This window comes from Bombyx mori, chromosome 14 (assembly GCF_030269925.1).
Source record: "Bombyx mori chromosome 14, ASM3026992v2".
Lineage (NCBI taxonomy): Eukaryota > Metazoa > Arthropoda > Insecta > Lepidoptera > Bombycidae > Bombyx > Bombyx mori.
Window position 1 is genome coordinate 6678765 of NC_085120.1, and position 17523 is coordinate 6696287.

At 41.3% G+C, this 17523-nt stretch overlaps 1 protein-coding gene across 1 annotated transcript in view; it reads left to right on the top strand.

The window, feature by feature from the left end:
- Positions 1-17523, top strand: part of LOC101735586 (bridge-like lipid transfer protein family member 3B) — a 33197-nt gene that overhangs the window by 5905 nt on the left and 9769 nt on the right. Inside the window, exons 7-18 of the mRNA XM_038015303.2 lie at positions 513-706; positions 3918-4032; positions 4806-4940; positions 5737-5906; positions 6430-6605; positions 7826-7962; positions 8771-8911; positions 10652-10823; positions 11357-11471; positions 12437-12571; positions 16290-16424; positions 17094-17237. Coding sequence (XP_037871231.2) covers positions 513-706; positions 3918-4032; positions 4806-4940; positions 5737-5906; positions 6430-6605; positions 7826-7962; positions 8771-8911; positions 10652-10823; positions 11357-11471; positions 12437-12571; positions 16290-16424; positions 17094-17237 — 1769 coding nt within the window. The remainder of the gene's footprint in view (positions 1-512; positions 707-3917; positions 4033-4805; positions 4941-5736; positions 5907-6429; positions 6606-7825; positions 7963-8770; positions 8912-10651; positions 10824-11356; positions 11472-12436; positions 12572-16289; positions 16425-17093; positions 17238-17523) is intronic.

A 17523-nucleotide genomic window follows, 5' to 3' on the forward strand; every position in this document is an offset into this window, starting at 1 on the left:
TAGGGGCGCTGTTTCAACTGCATACAAATTGGAGTTAACTTTTACGCTATCGAGAACGTTATAAACTCGCATTAGCCACACTAGTTATTCTTTTTTTTACTTACCTACTCGCTGGTAGCCTAAGACTGTTCCAGCTACGCGCGGACATGTAGGCGAACTCACGGCCTCAATCTGAGAAAATTTCTTACTGGTGGTTGGACCTCTTGTGCGTCCGCACTGGTAGGTACCACCACCCTGCTTATTTCTGCCGTAAAGCAGTAATGCGTTTCGGTTTGAAGGGCGGGGAAGCCGTTGTAACTATACTTGAGACCTTAGAACTTATATCTCAAGCTGGGTGGCGCATTTACGTTGCAGATGTCTATGGGCTCCAGTAACCACTTAACGCCAGGTGCGCTGTGAGCTCGTTCACCCATCTAAGCAATAAAAAAATATATATATTATAATTTGAAAACACTAGTCCTAGCAGGAGCTGAGTGCTTCGCAGAATCCACTGCCACTTGCTACCGTTCCAGTCCCGGCTCCGAAGCTGTACGTCCAGCTGAGTCCGGTGCGCGTGTCGCTGGACGTGAACAGCGCGGTGTGGCTGGGCGCGTTCCTGCCGCACGTGGCGGGCGCGCTCGCCCCGCCGCGCCGGGGGGCCGCGGACCCCGACACGCCCCCGCCGGCCCCCTACATGGACGTCAGGATGGAAGCCATTATGCCAAAGGTGACCAGGATGCATTATTGTTTACGCAATCTCTTGCTATGGATGAATAATAAAAGAGATCGCTCTTACATTTTGCATTTAATGCAGCATACCCTAATTTCTAAAATATTAGATTTATTATTTTATTGGAACATTGTAGCACAATTAATAGATTCTTAGATTTATTTATCGCCAATTTTATGACATTAGCCTATTTTAATTTACTAGTCTATACTAATATTATAAAGAGGAAAGATTTGTTTGTTTGTTTGTTTCGAATAGGCTCCGAAACTACTGGACCGATTTGAAAAATTCTTTTTCCATTAGAAGCCGACATTGTCTCTGATGAACATAGGCTACTTTTTTTAATTATTTTTTTATTTTTTATTTTTTGGTTTCATGTGTGTTTTAATGATTCCGAAGCGAAGCGAGGGCGGGTCGCTAGTAATATAATAAAAATAAAGTGCTGACAGCAGCTGTACAAAGTTTTATCCATCAAATTAGAGACCCAATGACATTAACGACAATAATTTCACTACCAGTATTGATTAGATGTTTCTCGTGTTCTGCGAATCGCGCCACCAAATATACGGTTCATTTGATTGGGGGGAATAGGGACAAATCTGGAATGTCACAATACGTTTGTCGGATTGTTAGAGATTTAATTTTGTTGAAATGAAATTACTTTTATTTAGTGTTTAAGAATATTAAATAGTTTAATTTCTTCATCAAAGTTTTGCAACTCATTAAGAATGTTAAAAATTTATTTACCTAAAGTTAGGTAGGTACCTACCTATCAACTAAATAGTGCCAGCCCTATCGCAAATTCTCGGCGGTCCGTGCTCGAATCGTGGTCGAGGCGATTGGCCAACCCCACGTGGGGTCTACGGACCGTCGAGGCGGTTTACCCGGTCTTTTATGACTGGGTGAATCGTGGCCGAGGACGCCTCACCTTCCGTCTGGTGCAGGTGCTGACTGGGCACGGATGCTTTGGAAAGTACCTGCACCGGATAGGAGCTGAGCCGACGACGAGGTGCCACCATTGTGGACACGACCTGGACACGGCGGAGCATACGCTCGCTGTCTGCCCCGCTTGGGAGGTGCAGCGCCGTGTCCTTGTCGCAAAGATAGGACCAGACTTGTCGCTGCCTGGCGTCGTGGCGTCGATGCTTGGCGGCGACGAGTCTTGGAAGGCTATGCTCGACTTCTGCGAGTGCACCATCTCGCAGAAGGAGGCGGCGGGGCGAGTGAGGCAAAGCTCTCCTCACTACGCAGAAACCCGCCGCCGCCGAGCAGGGGGTCGGGACCGGGGTCCCGTCCGTAACCCAGCCCCCTAAGAGCTTCGGGCTCCACCCGCTTTGTGCGGGGAGGAGCTTAGGCGTGGGGCAGCGTGGTAGGTCGCGTTCCCCCGACCGCTCCGGGGGAAGGTGTAGCGCGGCGCTATCAATCGGGCTCTTGGCCCGTCGACCGAGGGAACCGGCGGTCATGTTGCTGGCGGCCGCCGGTCCGGCGTCTGGGGGACGGCGGGATGGATGTAATGTGCTTTGCGTAAACCCTGTCCCGCCGTCTCAATAACTCCGACTGGGTTCCCACCCGGTCCGGGGTAGGGCGCCGGCTGTGAGCGGCAGGAGTTTTTAGTGAGGTTCGACTCCCACATACCCCACCTGCCGTGCGGGTGGGGATCCGGCGATTTTCTCCTGTGGAAAAAAAAAAAAAAAAAAAAAAGCCCTATCGCAAAACTCTATTGTCCCCATACGTAACCCGAATCACCCCCACCGCCTGGGTGAATAAGAACTATTGAGTTTTTGTAACTTTTTATGATTATTCTTTAATAAACTACATCTAAATGCATTATAAATGAAAATTTAAACTACCGAAACCATTATGATCTCCGTTTTATCCCTATAACTACAAAAAAAACGATAAAAATCTATGTCGAACTTAACAAGGGTCCTGATTCCCCTCCATTTTACGGTTCGAATATTATAGTAGCCTTATTAGTAAATGTATTAGAAAATCAAGTTTTTGAAGTGAAACTTCCTTATCGGCGTTGGAAAAAAATTTACCGTCACATTTTTCGGTTACGCGTCACATTTTTCCGTTACGCGCCATCTTTTAATTAACGGCTGTATGTTCTGAAGTATGGATACGCATTTGAGAAACCGACCTCATGTCTCAAGGTGGGTCACGGAATACATTTTGTAATTGCAATAATCCCAGGTAACCCACTTAATATCACGTGGACCGTGCTATTATTGTTATTACGTAAAATAATAGGAAGAAAAGTACCAGGGTATTATGATATCAAAGAGATGTATTATTATAACTTTACTCTGACGTACAGCCTTCTTTATTAATTAACGGCTGTATGTTCTGAAGTATGGATTCCGATTTGAGAAATTGACCTCATGTCTCCAGGTGGATTACGGAAATCATTTTGTAATTCCAATAATCTCAGGGAGCCCACTTAATAATATCACGTGGACCGTGCTATTTATTACTGTTATTACGTAAAATAATAGGAAGAAAAGTACCAGGGTATTATGATAGCAAAGAGATTTATTAATAATTAACGGCGGTATGTTCTGAAGCATGGTTTCGGATTTGAGAAATCGACCTCATGTCTCAAGGTGGGTCAAACTTCACGAACCTCAGGAACCCCATTTAACACCACGTGGACCGTGCTATTATTATTAATTTATAGGAAGAAAAGTACCAGGGTATTATGATATCAAAGAGATGTATTATTAAAATGCTGTAATAATCTTAGTAGCAAAAAGGTAAAGTGAAATAATTGTATTATTTGTATTCATGTCTATGATAATAAAATCCTTTTGTTTAAACTTTATCTAATTTAACTTTATTTAACCAATTTCTAGAAAGTTGCATGTAGATCATTTTTCGAAAAATAAGGCCATAAACAAGTTTCACTTCTTACGTGTGTACACTAGTACACGCACACATTTTTTGTTTATGTTAGGTTTTTAGAGAAGAAAGAGGAATGTGTGAGTTGGTTGTCCGTTGCGCGTTGTCCTCCGGAAAGTTCATCGGAGCGGTCAATAAAACACTACGTATAATGACACGTTTATTCGCGTCAGCGACCGCAGTGGATCGCTGCACGTTAACCACTGACTGACTAACCTCTATTGCTCATTACTATAACTGCATAGAAAGCTGAGCGGGGCGGATAGGGTATCATTCTCCTACATTTATAATGAAATTCATGTAACAGATAGTGCTGGAGGCGGGCTCCGAGCACGTGTCCCAGCAGCGGGACCGGCCCAAGGAGCTGCACGTGTGCACCGCGCGCGCCATGCTCACGAACGTGCGAGAATCGCCCAGAGCCAGTAAGTCCAGGAAAATCAATCGAACGAAAACACGTAGGCGTATCTAAACGGGTATCCATTTGCTAAATCTATACTAATATATAAATCTAGTGGTTTTTACAGATGTTCCGTTATAACTACTGAACCATGCATCCGATAGACTTGAAAATTGGTATCCATGTAAAAAAAGCCAATCTACTTAATGGATAGGCCTATATTTATATGAGTTTTGGACTCCCTACACCAGCTGCGGGGGCGTTAATGATGAGAATCTTTGCGAGGGTGAGAAATAATAATGTTAATTTTAAATGCCCAGAGAAGCGGACGGCGACAGCTAATACATTTGTAAATCTAAAAAATAAACTGCGCTTTACGTTATAGTTATTGATTTAATAAAATTATAAAATATAGATCAATTTAAGAAAGTAATTTAAACATTCACTGTAGCGATAATTTTTGTAATTACCTAATTGAAAAAATCATCGTTTTTTAAGGTGATATAAATACATCAGTGGCATAATGAGGCTGGAGCAATTTCCTAAAAAAAAAATACCTGTGAAATTTAAACTACAATTCACAAAACTTTGTTGTAGTAAAATGAAACATATAAAAAAATAGTATCTGGTTCACATCTGACGTTAAAACGTGGATAGGCTGCATTAGTATTCAATGGTATACACGTGAGAATTCCAAAAAGCTTACAATACACCACCTTCCAGAAACATATTGACACTTAAATTTAGGGTCTTAAGATTGTAGTTTCAGTAGTATAAATTATACGTTATTACGTTCAGACACGGCCGGTACGAGAGCTGATTTAGCTGCCATACTGTCAGCCCTAAGGAGGGCGACTCCGCCCAGAGGAGAATTCCCAGCGTCGACTGAAGATCTGGATCCTATACACGAACAATTTGTTTTACATGCGGACAGTAAGTACAAAATTTGTTTCGTGAACAGAGTAAATTTGAATCGGGGCCCATAGACAGGCAATAGCAACTTGTAGACGTCGTCTCAGGTTGATGGTGGTAGGGCGTCTTTGGAGACCGCACTGGTAGGTACCACCCCTTGCGTCCTATTTGAAAGGTGGGACACCCGTTGTAGTATAGAACTCAGACTTAGACTCCCATCTCGTGAGTCGTGAGCTCTTTTACGCTTTTAAGCAGTAAAAAAATTTAAATGCGAAACCCAAATTTAAATGGTATCAAACTCTCACCTTTCAAACTGGAACGCATGATTGCCCCCTAACAAAAATAGAGAAGATGGCGGTGCTACCTGTGCGGGCTCTCGATACGCTGTACCACATAAGTTGGCGACCATGCATGTTGCCAACTTAACCCATGCATCAGTCCGCTAAGTTTCTCGCCGGATCTTCTCAGCGGGTCGCGATTCCGATCCGTAAGTAGATTCATTCGCGAAGCAGCTGCTCATGAGTTGTTAGGTCTCCTTCGGAGGCGCTCGGGCAGTTGTTGGCTAATCCCACCCCTCTTGTTTGAGACTGCTCGCCCACTTGTCCTGGTGAAACTGGATAGGCCTCCGGGCCACCAGAAATGGTTCAATCATAAATCAATGGTAGGCAGCGGCTTGGCTCTGCCCCTGGACTTTCTGACGTTCGTGAGCGACGGTGACCACTTACCATCAGGTGGGCCGTATACTCGTCTGCCTACAAAGGCAATAAAAAAAAGCATGTTGCTGCATGCTGTTAACCCGTGTTTGACTTGAATCCAGACCTGGACGACGTGGATCGTGGCACAGCCATAAGTCCGGAGCTGCTGTGGCGCGAGAACCGCTCGGTGTGGTGCGCGCGCGTGGAGCCCCTGTGGGCGGACTTCTGTGGCGCCAGGGCCACTAACTACAAGCCCGCGCCCCTGCTCGACGCCACGCCACTCACCGCCTGGGTCAGTACTAATGGCGACTAATCAGATCACTTACTTCTGTATTACAATTACTATTATCAACATAAAGACATTCACGGCTGATCAGAGATTATTAAATAAATTGAGAAAAATAACTTTGAAGTAACCTTTATTAATGGAAAGAATTACCCGCGCCATTGATATGTTTCCGGTTACCGTCCTCGCCGAACCCGTCGCCTGCGACGAGTAAATTAACCCATGGACACAGTTCACTGAGTTTCTCGCCGTATCTTCTCAGTGGGTCGCGTTTCCAATCCCGTGGTAGATTCTGCGTAGCACTGCTCTTCCTAGGGCCAGTGTTAGCAACGCCTCCGGTTTGAGCCCCGTGAGCTCACCTGCGCGCTAGGGTAATGCTGACATAACCTCTCAAGGCTATCAGCTTAGGTAGGAAAAAAAAAGATGTGTTTATTTAGGACGGTCACCTGAAAAGTATACTAAATATATTTCTATGCTTACCACAGTTTCTTAGACAACCCAACATTAACAATATGACCTTAATTTTCAGTTATGCTTCAATGATGACCTTTCTCGCATATGGGTGGTGGGTCGGACGTGCGGTCTGGCCGGACTACAAGTGAACCACTACCAGCTGCTGTTCCTGCTGCGGCAGCTGGAACGCGTCTCCGAGATGATGGCGTGGCTGGCGCACGACGCGAGCAGACAGCCTGACGCAGAAGAGGGGTGAGCTACTTAATAAGGCTTCGATATTAAACGGCTTGCTGGTGGTAGTACCTCTTGTGAGTCCGCGCGGGTAGATACCACCACCCTGCCTATTTCTGCCGTCAAGCAGTAATGCGTTTCCGTTTGGAGGATGGGGCAGCGGTTGTAACTATACGTGAGACCTTAGAACTTATATCTTAAGGTGGGTGGCGCATTTACGTTGTAGATGTCTATGGGATCCAGTAACCACTTAACACCAGGTGGGCTGTGAGCTCGTCCACCCATCTAAGCAATAAAAAAAAGAACTTGCCAAGTGGATCCACACAAAGTTCTACGAGATGTGAGGTTTCTGTAATATTGAAAAGAAGTTAAAGAACAAAGGTGAACTGTACACTGTAATTCAAAATACAGGTATAGAAGCCTATTTATTACATTATATCGATCATAACCAAATCGCACAATAAGAAAACAATAAATGTAACTAGAACTAGAACGAGAACATAAGAGTTTGTAAAAGTACAATATTCATGTTTTTTTTTATTGCTTATATGGGTGGACGAGCTCACGGCCCACCTGGTGTGTATCAAGTATAGTTAGCTACTACGGCTGCCCCACCCTTCAAACCGAAACGCATTACTGCTTCACGGTAGAAATAGGCAGGGTGGTAGTACCCACCCGCGCGGGCTCACAAGATGTTCTACCACCAGTAATTATGTAAATTATAATTTTGCGGGTTTGATTTTTACTATACGACGTTATTCCTTCACCGTGGAAAACAATCTTGAAATGGGTCGTCTATTGTCAAAGGTGGCAATCTGTGCATTTGGACAAAAAAATGTTATTGATATGTCAATACAGATTAATTTGAATATAATCGTCTCCTTCAAAGAATACGGTTCAAAACCTGCATTAAATAAAGGTTAATACTTAACCTGTTATTTATCTAAGATGTCGTTCAGAAGAGTTTTGTGACTGCCAATGGAATACAAAGTCAATAATTCGTTTTTCTGATTTACCAATAATTGTCCAAAAGTCACATTGCCGGCTTTGATAATAGTCGACTCAAATAATGTATTTAAGTATATGTATTATGTCTCAAGGTGGGTTCTGGCATTCACTTAAAGATAATAGACTTAAATGAAAAGTTAGCAACGTACAATGTAATCTATAGGATCCGGTATTACTAAGTAAGCTAAGCAACATCGATATTAAAAATACCAAAATTCTTTTTTTTCTTTCAGGTCAATCGTTGTAGGACTTGTGGTTCCAGCAGTGGAACTAACATTCGTGCTTCCATCGAACTGTCCCGGTCAGGAGTCTTCTCGAGATTTGGACAGTGTTCCTTTGGATTCGTCCAGCTTGCAAGATTTGAAAATGGGTAAATACAAAACTATTGATTGCTAAACTCGCGCAAATAGAGCGTTTAGCGTTATTGTTAGGGCTTAGTTTATTGGATCTCCATATGTTATACCACCAGGAGCCACTGCGTTCATCCATAGTGCGTTTCTAGAGATCTTTTTGCCACGTACAATCCGGCTTTAGAGTGAGCTCCCCTCTATGATGTTTCCCGAGCACTATGACACGTCCTTGTTCAAACGAGGCTTGTGGATAGTACTTTTTTTATGATTGAAAGATTACTGGTGGCCCGAAGGCCTTTCCAGTTTCACCAGAACAAGTGGGCGAACAAATGCTCAGCCAGGAGGGGTGGGATTTGCTAACAACTGCCCGAGCGCCTCCGAAGGAGACCTAACAACTCAAGAACAATTGCTTCGCGAATGAATCTACTACCGGATCGGAATCGCGACCCGCTGAGAAGATCCGGCGAGAAACTCAGCGGGCTGATGCATGGGTTAGGTTGCACTTTGTCGAGTTCGACGAGTACGGTTACCGGGGTCCCTAAGCCTACTCCTAGTGTTACGGCTGAAGGCGTCTAATGCAAAGGTTATTGGATCTGATGGATCCGTAAGGACGTGGTGGATACTACTTAACGAGAGACAGTAGCTTGGCTCTGCCCCTGGCATTGCTGAAGTCTACGGGCGACGGTAACCACTCACCATCAGGGGGGCCGTATGATCGTCTGCCTACAAGGGCTAAAAAAAATTATAATAAAACATACTTTTGTTGTTCATCTATTAACGTGGATACATATCGTATAATTTAATAAATATAGATTCAACGTTGCACAGGATCCGAAGCGACCATGGCGCCCTCTATTCAAGACAGAGACAGCGGCGTGCCCCCGGCGAGCAGTGTGGACGTGCTGTTAGCGCAGTCCCTGCCCGCAGAGGAGGTCCCTCCTCCCGCGAGTCCGGGACTTAACTTCGGAGGTAACCAATACACCGGTAGACTACGAGATTAACATAAGAAGGGTTCCAAAAATTATTCTTTTTTTATATATTTTTTAAATATACATCGTCACCAAGCGTGTGCGACATAATTCCTTTTTTTTTTATGATTGAAAGTTTACTGGTGGCCCGAAGGCCTTTCCAGTTTCACCAGGACAGGTGGGCGAGCAAAGGCTCAGCCAAGAGGGGTGGGATTTGCTAACAACTGCCCAAGCGCCTCCGAAGGAGACCTAACAACTCAAGAGCAATTGTTTCGCGAATGAATCTACTACCGGATCGGAATCGCGACCCGCTGAGAAGATCCGGCGAGAAACTCAGCGGGCTGATGCATGGGTTTGGTTGCACGTCGACCTCTTTGTCGAGTTCGACGAGTACGGTTACCGGGGTCCCTAAGCCTGCCCCTAGTATTAGAGCTGAAGGCATCTAATGCAAAGGTTATTGGATCTGATGGATCCGTAAGGACGTGTCTAGGGCGTCGACGGTGACTGGCTCCTGCATGATCAGGATTCGGGGAGTAGTCAGCGGCGGCAACGATAAGGCGATTATCATGACGCATAGCCTTATCGAAGTATCGTTCCGACGCTGACTTCATGTATTTCCGAATTGATTCGAGGCCCAGGTCGTCGTGTAGGTCAACGTTCCTCACGAACCACGGAGCCCCGATAGCTAACCTGCAAAAACGGGATTGTAGAGATTGGAGGGTGTCTATGTGTGTGCGGGCCGCGTGAGCGAACACCACACTCGCGTAAGTCATGACGGGCCTTATGCAAGTTTTGTAAAGTGTCACCTTGTTCCGAAGGGACATTTTTCTCCGCTTACAGATCATGAGGTAGAGTCTACCGAGAATAAACGCGGCACGGTCACGGACTGAATTTATATGCGGGCGGAATGTCATCGATGCATCCAGGGTAACGCCCAGGGACATAATTCCCTGTAACCATTGTAATTGGCATTATTAACCAACATTATTGACTATCATGTTATGCACATGTTTCAAAATTTTGTATTTTGATCACAGTATAGTTTGGTGAGCTAAAGTTATTCAGATCCAAACCCCATTGAAGTTCAATTCAAGTTCTTGAACTATGACGAGTGCCAATAAACATAATCTTGGTATCTTCTTTCAACACTTACTATAGGTATATTCTACACTTATTGTAGGTGATACTTGCATACACAAACGTAGCTTTCAAATCCAGCTAGAAAGAAGTCCTGAGAAGTAAGCCTTGTCTCGGTCTTCCTAAAAATGTATTAGTCACCTGTGAATTTATAATTGTATACATTGTGATGTTAAGTTGAATTCTATTGAAGAATTTCTGTTCACCTTACTCAATAGTTCGGTACATACCTACTGATGAAAGTGGCCAAGTAGTATTGCAAACGTTCCAGATGTATGTATAAATAGGTACTTGATTTGAATTGAAACCTTAAAAGAAGTACTGAACTTTTTAAACTTATTTTTGTATACGCCATTCGGCATTTATAGTTTAAGGGGTAGTGTAAACTCGCACGGATAGGTAACGCCATCTACGTCTGTCGCGATGCAACTATGGGCTCCGATTGTCGGCGATATTGTGTCTATAATAATTCAAATTTCGACACTCGTCGCGGAATGGGTGGCGTGCATGTCGTGATATGATGTCCATGTGCTCCGCCGAGCAAGGCGTGAGCTCGTCCGCCCACCCATACAATAAATAAAAACGTTTTCGCGTTTTCGCACAGGTTTCTCAACGATGCGACGCGGTTTCAATTCGCTAGTGACTTCAATAGACAGCGCCCTCACACGAGACGACACGCGCAGCGACGCCGCCTCCACCGCCAGCTCGGACAGCGACCGCTACGTGGTCGTGGGGCTGGCCGCGGAGTCGCCCGACGACGCAGACCTCGCCTTCAGGTAACCGAGCACACAAATTTGGTACACATTTTACTGGTGGTAGGACCTCTTATGAGTCCGCGTGGGTAGGTACCACCGCCCTGCCTATTCCTGCCGTGAAGCAGTAATGCGTTCCGGTTTGAAGAGTGGGGCAGTCGTTGTAACTATACTGAAATCTTAGAACTTATATCTCAAGGTGGGTGGCGACATTTACGTTGTAGATGTGAATGGGCTCCGGTAACTACTTCTTAACACAAGGTGGGCCGTGAGCTCGTTCAAACACCGAAGCAATTATCTTATTCTATTGCTTGTATAATTTCATATTAGTAGCCTTCAGCAGTACAACTGCTGAACATAGACCTCTCTGATTGGCTCGCTTCTCTTTCTCCTCTCTTCTTTGTATAGATCATCACTTTGCCGACTCTGAGCATGACCTGCACTACGTTTGCCAATACCCTATTGCCTTTCCTAAGCCCTAATTGTTTTTTTTTGTTTTAATATTTATAATCCTTAATTTCATTAATTAATGTTTTCCAAATTTACCTCTCCATCAGAGAATTCGAACACGGTCGTGCGTCCAGCGCCGTGGAGGTGGCCGCCGAGGTGGTAGAACGGTCCTCGTCGCCGAGCGACCACTCCGTCACCAGCTCGTGTCGGAGACGTGACGTTGTAAGTCGAACGTTTAGAAAAGCTTTCAACTGTCGTTCTTTTAAAACAACTGTACAGTCACCATAAAAATAACATTATTTTTAATTAATAAATAAAATTTAAAATGGAATTGTTAATGAATTTTGTAGAAGAACGTCTTAATGATAACATTATTTTGCAACTGTTAATAAGGTGTAAAGTTCCGGTCTACTCAAGCTGCTGTTACTGCTTCTCTATCGCCTGTAATTGTAACAGCAATAGTAGTACAAAAGCTATTGGGACTTCAGTTTTATATCTTCACGTTGTGACCACTCTTCGAGTTCCGATTGTCATAAGGGCCAATCTGAATTAAACATAATGTTTTCCCGAATTTCTATTATAAATAAATCTATGAATTTTAGTCTACCTATCGATTGAACGTAAGAATATCGACAATGCACGGGAAAACTATGTTAAGATTCTATACGAAGCTCTATTCAAATAAACGTATATCGTCTTGTGACGACAATTGGGTGTATCGATAACGAACCTCTATAAAGTAAAATGAGTTTGTTGATGAATAAAGGGCTCTTTGGCGGAAACACGACGAGTGAAGTTGTGTGATTTGTTTTATTTGGTCTATTTAGTGTTTCTTTAGGTTTAAATGTGTAATAACGGTGGTTTATACGGTGGTAACTGTTTAGTATCTATGAAAGTGCACAAATGTGGGAAAATGAAACAAAGCCGCTGAACGTAACTACTCGGGATCCTCCAAAAAGTCCACTGAAAAAGTCTCAGTAAATTACCACCATTTTACTGAAATTATATTTCATCCCATATCATCTCATTTCATTTCATGCCATGTTTCATATTAATCAACTTCATTTCATAACATCATTTTTCATATAAAATTATTTTCATTAAAATAAGTCTTGACCCAAAAGGTCTTAGTTACCAGGTTCTAAAATCCCTTAAAAAAAATTGATGACTAAAGTTTTATGAAACAGATATCGACGTCGACGTGGCGCCTGAACAACATACACGTCGTTCACCAGAGCGCCAACGGCAGCTCTAGACTGCGGCTCGCCGCCGACGACCTGGTCTCCGACGAGTGCACCGCCATACCCTGGGACGAGTTCCAGGTGAGCGTGCAACTACTCTGAACGTCTACTCTATACTCAGATTCGTCTCCACTTTATCGACTACTCAAAAACTGAATTCCTATTCTGTTGTTGATTGTTAATATTATTTGATGAGAGTTGTTGCGTTTTCCAGTTATATTATAATTAGTGTGAATCAATAATCTATCTATACTCTACAGTAGTTTTTTACGGATGTTCCGCTATAACTACTGAACCATGCATCAGATAGACTTGATACTTGGTATCCATTAGAAAATACATGTACTTAATGGATAGGCTAATATTTATAGGAGTGTTGGACTCCCTAATAATAATTAATGACAATAAATAATAATGTTAATTTTAAATGCCCAGCGAAGCGGGCGAGTACGGCAAGTCGTATTATGTGATTGTATTTTGCTAACGTCCAACAAAATGAGGTTTTTTTTAATATATGCAATCTAACAGTCTACAGCTAATGTAGATCAACATAAAAAATATTTAATAATACATTTGTTGGTTTGTCTTTACACTCGACAACCGATTGTGTAATTTTTTTCAAAGTGATGCTTCATAGTTAGCTTACTGATACAACGTTGTACACTATGTATTATGTCTAAAGAATGACACGTGCTATAAGATATAAAAAAAAATTTTTATATTTAACAAACATTTTAATGTTCATTTTCAAACGCAAAAACTCCCATTATACGATATTTTACAAAATAATCATTAACACGTTACATATCAGCACGACAGAACATAACCTAACTTACAAAACTCAAGCATTATACCTCACAAGTTTAATTTCAATTTTATTATCGTAAATCTTGAAATGTTATTTATTCAATATCTATACAAAAATAAAACTGTTAACTTTGTTTAATACCTTTCCTTCCTGACTTACAGTAGGTATATAAAAATATATTTTGCTTATGTGAGATCTCCCAGGAACGCATTGTAAGATCAAGACCCCCATAATACGCATGCATCCATCATCATGTCACACCATTGATCATCGTATCTCGTTCCCCGTAAAGTTTAAATGCTGTTTCAATAATTTCTAATTTAATATTTTTGTATGATTATTATAGAGGTTAAGCTGATGTAACCCGTTAAAATTGTTATCGGTTTCAAAAATTCAAAATATTTATTTAATCTGTGAATAGAGATTAACTATAAAAATGTTATTTTTACTATAACTGGAACTAACAATTTTTTTTAACTTATATTTACGAAACACATTGTTGATTTAATTTTTTGTCTATGCCAAGTTGTGTCAGCTTGACCCTACAAAGAAGATTGCATCCTTTACTCTAATAATTACGTGTCTATGTGTGTTTTTTTCTCTATGGCAATATCCGCCCGCTCGGCTATCTCGACGAAAGACCCGAATCAAGGTATTTGGCGGTCGATCGCCTTAAATTTTGTAATAAACACGATGTAGTGATATCATTATGTTGAGTGCCGATTTAGTTTGTAGAGGTTTTGTGTCGTAGCCAAGGGGGTCTGTTTGAGTACGAGTGAATGAGACAGAAAATGTTGCCATCATGCTAATTGAAACACATGTATCTTCGTTATAATGTTAAATTGTATTTTTTCATGTTCTCTCTAATCAATTTACAAAACAAAATGGAAATGCCATCAATTAAATGTTATGTTATTTACTTTTTTATTGACGGAAACATTTTCAACATAACGCTTCTTTGCTATTTTCTAATCGCCATTTTGAACTTTTAACATAGCAATACTATCTCAATCTCTCGTTAGCACGAGTAATATACATTTCATTGCTTAATGAGACTAAATCCAGTGAAAATACATCTCAATTGTCTCAACACTCAATGCAATGTGGTTATAGAAGTCTATAGACATAAGTAGAATCTTTGAGGTTGAGATGTGAGGTCGAAATTTAAACGAAATTATAATAACGGCTGCCCTGGCTGCCGTAACGCTTGACTGCTTTAGGTCAATATGAGCGAGTCATCGTTGCGTACCAGCAGGACAATTACAATATACACACGAGTAATACAATCAGAAATCTTTCGTCAATAAACCTTTTCCAATGAAGTCGTCGTGGCCTAAAGGATAAGACGTCCGGTGCATTCGTATCGAGCGATGCACTGGTGTTCGAATCCCGCAGGCGGGTACCAACTTTTCTAATGAAATACGTACTTAACGAGTGCTCACGATTGATTTCCACGGTGAAGGAATAGCATCGTGTGATAAAAATCAAACCCGCAAAATTATAATTTGCGTAATTACTGGTGGTAGGACCTCTTGTGAGTCCGCACGGGTAGGTACCACCACCCCGCCTATTTCTGCCGTGAAGCAGTAATGCGTTTCGACTTGAAGGGTGGGGTAGCCGTTGTAACTATACTGAGACCTAAGAACTTATATCTCAAGGTGGGTGGCGCATTTACGTTGTAGATGTCTATGGGCTCCAGTAACCACTTAACACCAGGTGGACTGTGAGCTCGTCTACCTGTCTAAACAATAAAAAAAAAGAAGTTTACCTAGACCGATCAAGCTACCGCTCTCGCTACAAATCCACCTTGAGTAGGTCAAACTTGGGGCACGTGACCCTTAGAAATTCATTATTGCTTAAAAGATCGTCTATGACGATATTATTATTGAATTAACGGTAAAATTTTAATTTATTATAAGACATATCGCATGAGAGCTTGACCCCACCTTCCCTCTAGAATGACATCCCTAATTCCCTAATGTAAAAAAAAATCAGAATTAAATACATGCATCTAAAATTAAGAATAATTTTTACATTACCTGCATCTCTTCATTTCAGCCATTGCCATTGTATGATTATAATAAAATAAAAATCCTTCCTAACGCACTTAGTGCATGTCACAATTTAGTAGTGATGGAAATAATTTTATTTTAGGATTTATTAAGCATTTACGTTTTAGCTTTTAACGAAATAAATAACGCTTGCGTCTGTTACATGTATTAGTGCTATTTGATTTTAAATTCCACGAGGCACTCAAAAAGTTTTTCTGAAAGTAAAAAGGAACTACAGGTTCTAAACTACAGTGTTACCACCTACTTTTTTATTTATAACTATGCATCGACCTCTATATATTTCTCTATCGTCTTCACAATCTGCTCATTTTCCAGCGATGAATATTTTCCTTCATTTTTGGGGAATACTGCCTTTCGTTCGAATTTCCTTCAAGTATGACTGTTCTGCGCTCTGGTATTCCTTGTTGCGTGTTCATTGCGTGCTTTGAACGCAAAATATGCTTTCTCTATAAATGTAATTTCTATTAATAGAATGTTCACACGCAGAATGCATTTATTTGTGACATACGTCAGAGTCATTACTGGGCAATTTCGCTTACATTAATTAAAGCATCTATTTATATAGATTTAATATTAAACATTATCTTGAACTTTTCTTGAAGTCTTCAGAACCACCTAAGTTACTGCTATTAGTTTAAATTTGAAATGGTATAAAATTATTATTACTTGTAAACGTTTTGTCCAAATTCATTTTTCAGTGAGACAGACAATTTTAAATTTGCTCAAAAATATGTGAATTCACTTCTTCTATCTCTCGGATTTCATGATCTTTTCTATTAATTTCATAATGATTACGGACGATTCATACATATGGTTAGCGTTTTTTGCGGCTAAAAAACTTTTTGTGTGCCTTTATACTATGTACGTTAGAAGATCTCATTGAGGTTGCTCACTGATGCATTTTTTTTGTTAACTCTAGAACAAATTTTCAATGCGCGCCCGTGCTTGGACCGAACCTGCTATAGACGAGGACAGCGAACTCAAACCCCGAGAAACACCGAACGTAGCAGCTAGATTGACCAGGACAGAACTATCGAGAACTTTAAACGAAAACGTAAACTATTTTTATTTAAACATTCATGTAAATAATGTCTTTCAGTTTTTATTAATATTAAATTTGGAAGCAAAATTAAGCTCGCCTCTGTACACACTTATCTCGTTGTACTTTTATAACCAGTGGTCGGAGTAGGTACATAGATTTTATATACTTGCGTCAAGATATTATAATATGGACGGACATGTCATTTTATCCATAATGATTATTTTTTTAAATTGATAAATTTTTTTTTTAATACAATTTCTATATTTATGAGATAAAGTAACAAAAAGCCCTGTCTATGTTTTGTCTCATACTGACAAGCGTCATTTCTAATTCAACGAAAGGGACAAAATACGGTGTAACTATTCCAAGGTGTTTTTGTATAAAATAAAATACTGGTCACCATTAGCTAGCACTGGTAGCGTAGATTAATATTATTAATGCGTTTTTCACCTTAAACACAAATACAAGTATCACAATAAATATAAAGTTGCGGTATTTTGGAGGCATATCCATATTATCCTCTACGTTTGACGTCAACGACCTTAAATCAATCTACCTACTCCGACCTCTACTTATAACGAATTTGGATATTTGTGTAAAAGAACGGAAAAAAAACTCCCTTTTCAAAAATATTTGTAAAGAAAAAGAAACTATTCAAAGTTTATTTTAACATTGGAACAGGGCGAAGCAACCGGCCTGGCTCCATACGAAGAGCTACTGGAGGCTCGCGTGCGGGACCTCAGCCTCGCGCTGAACATGAGCACGGCGCTCGCTCTCTCGGAGTTCATAGAAGACGAGGTCATCGCACCGCCCATGCCTCTAGAAGTTTGTATCGGCCTTGAATGAATATACAAATGGTTACGCTAAAGAATATGGTGCACGTGAAAGAAGTGAAACTTCTTTTGCGGTATTGTGGTTTTTTTCTTTATTTTTCATTCTTAAATCAAATTTCTCTTGTAATAGGGAATGCTGTGTATAAGAGAAACGACCTAGCTCGCTTTTTCCCTTTCCCTCTCTCCACGGTCGAGTGGTTCGCAAGACGCTCTGTCTGTTTTCTCACTCTCGCTCCTCCTAAATTGTATCTTTTCTCTCTAGCCATAACAAATCTGTC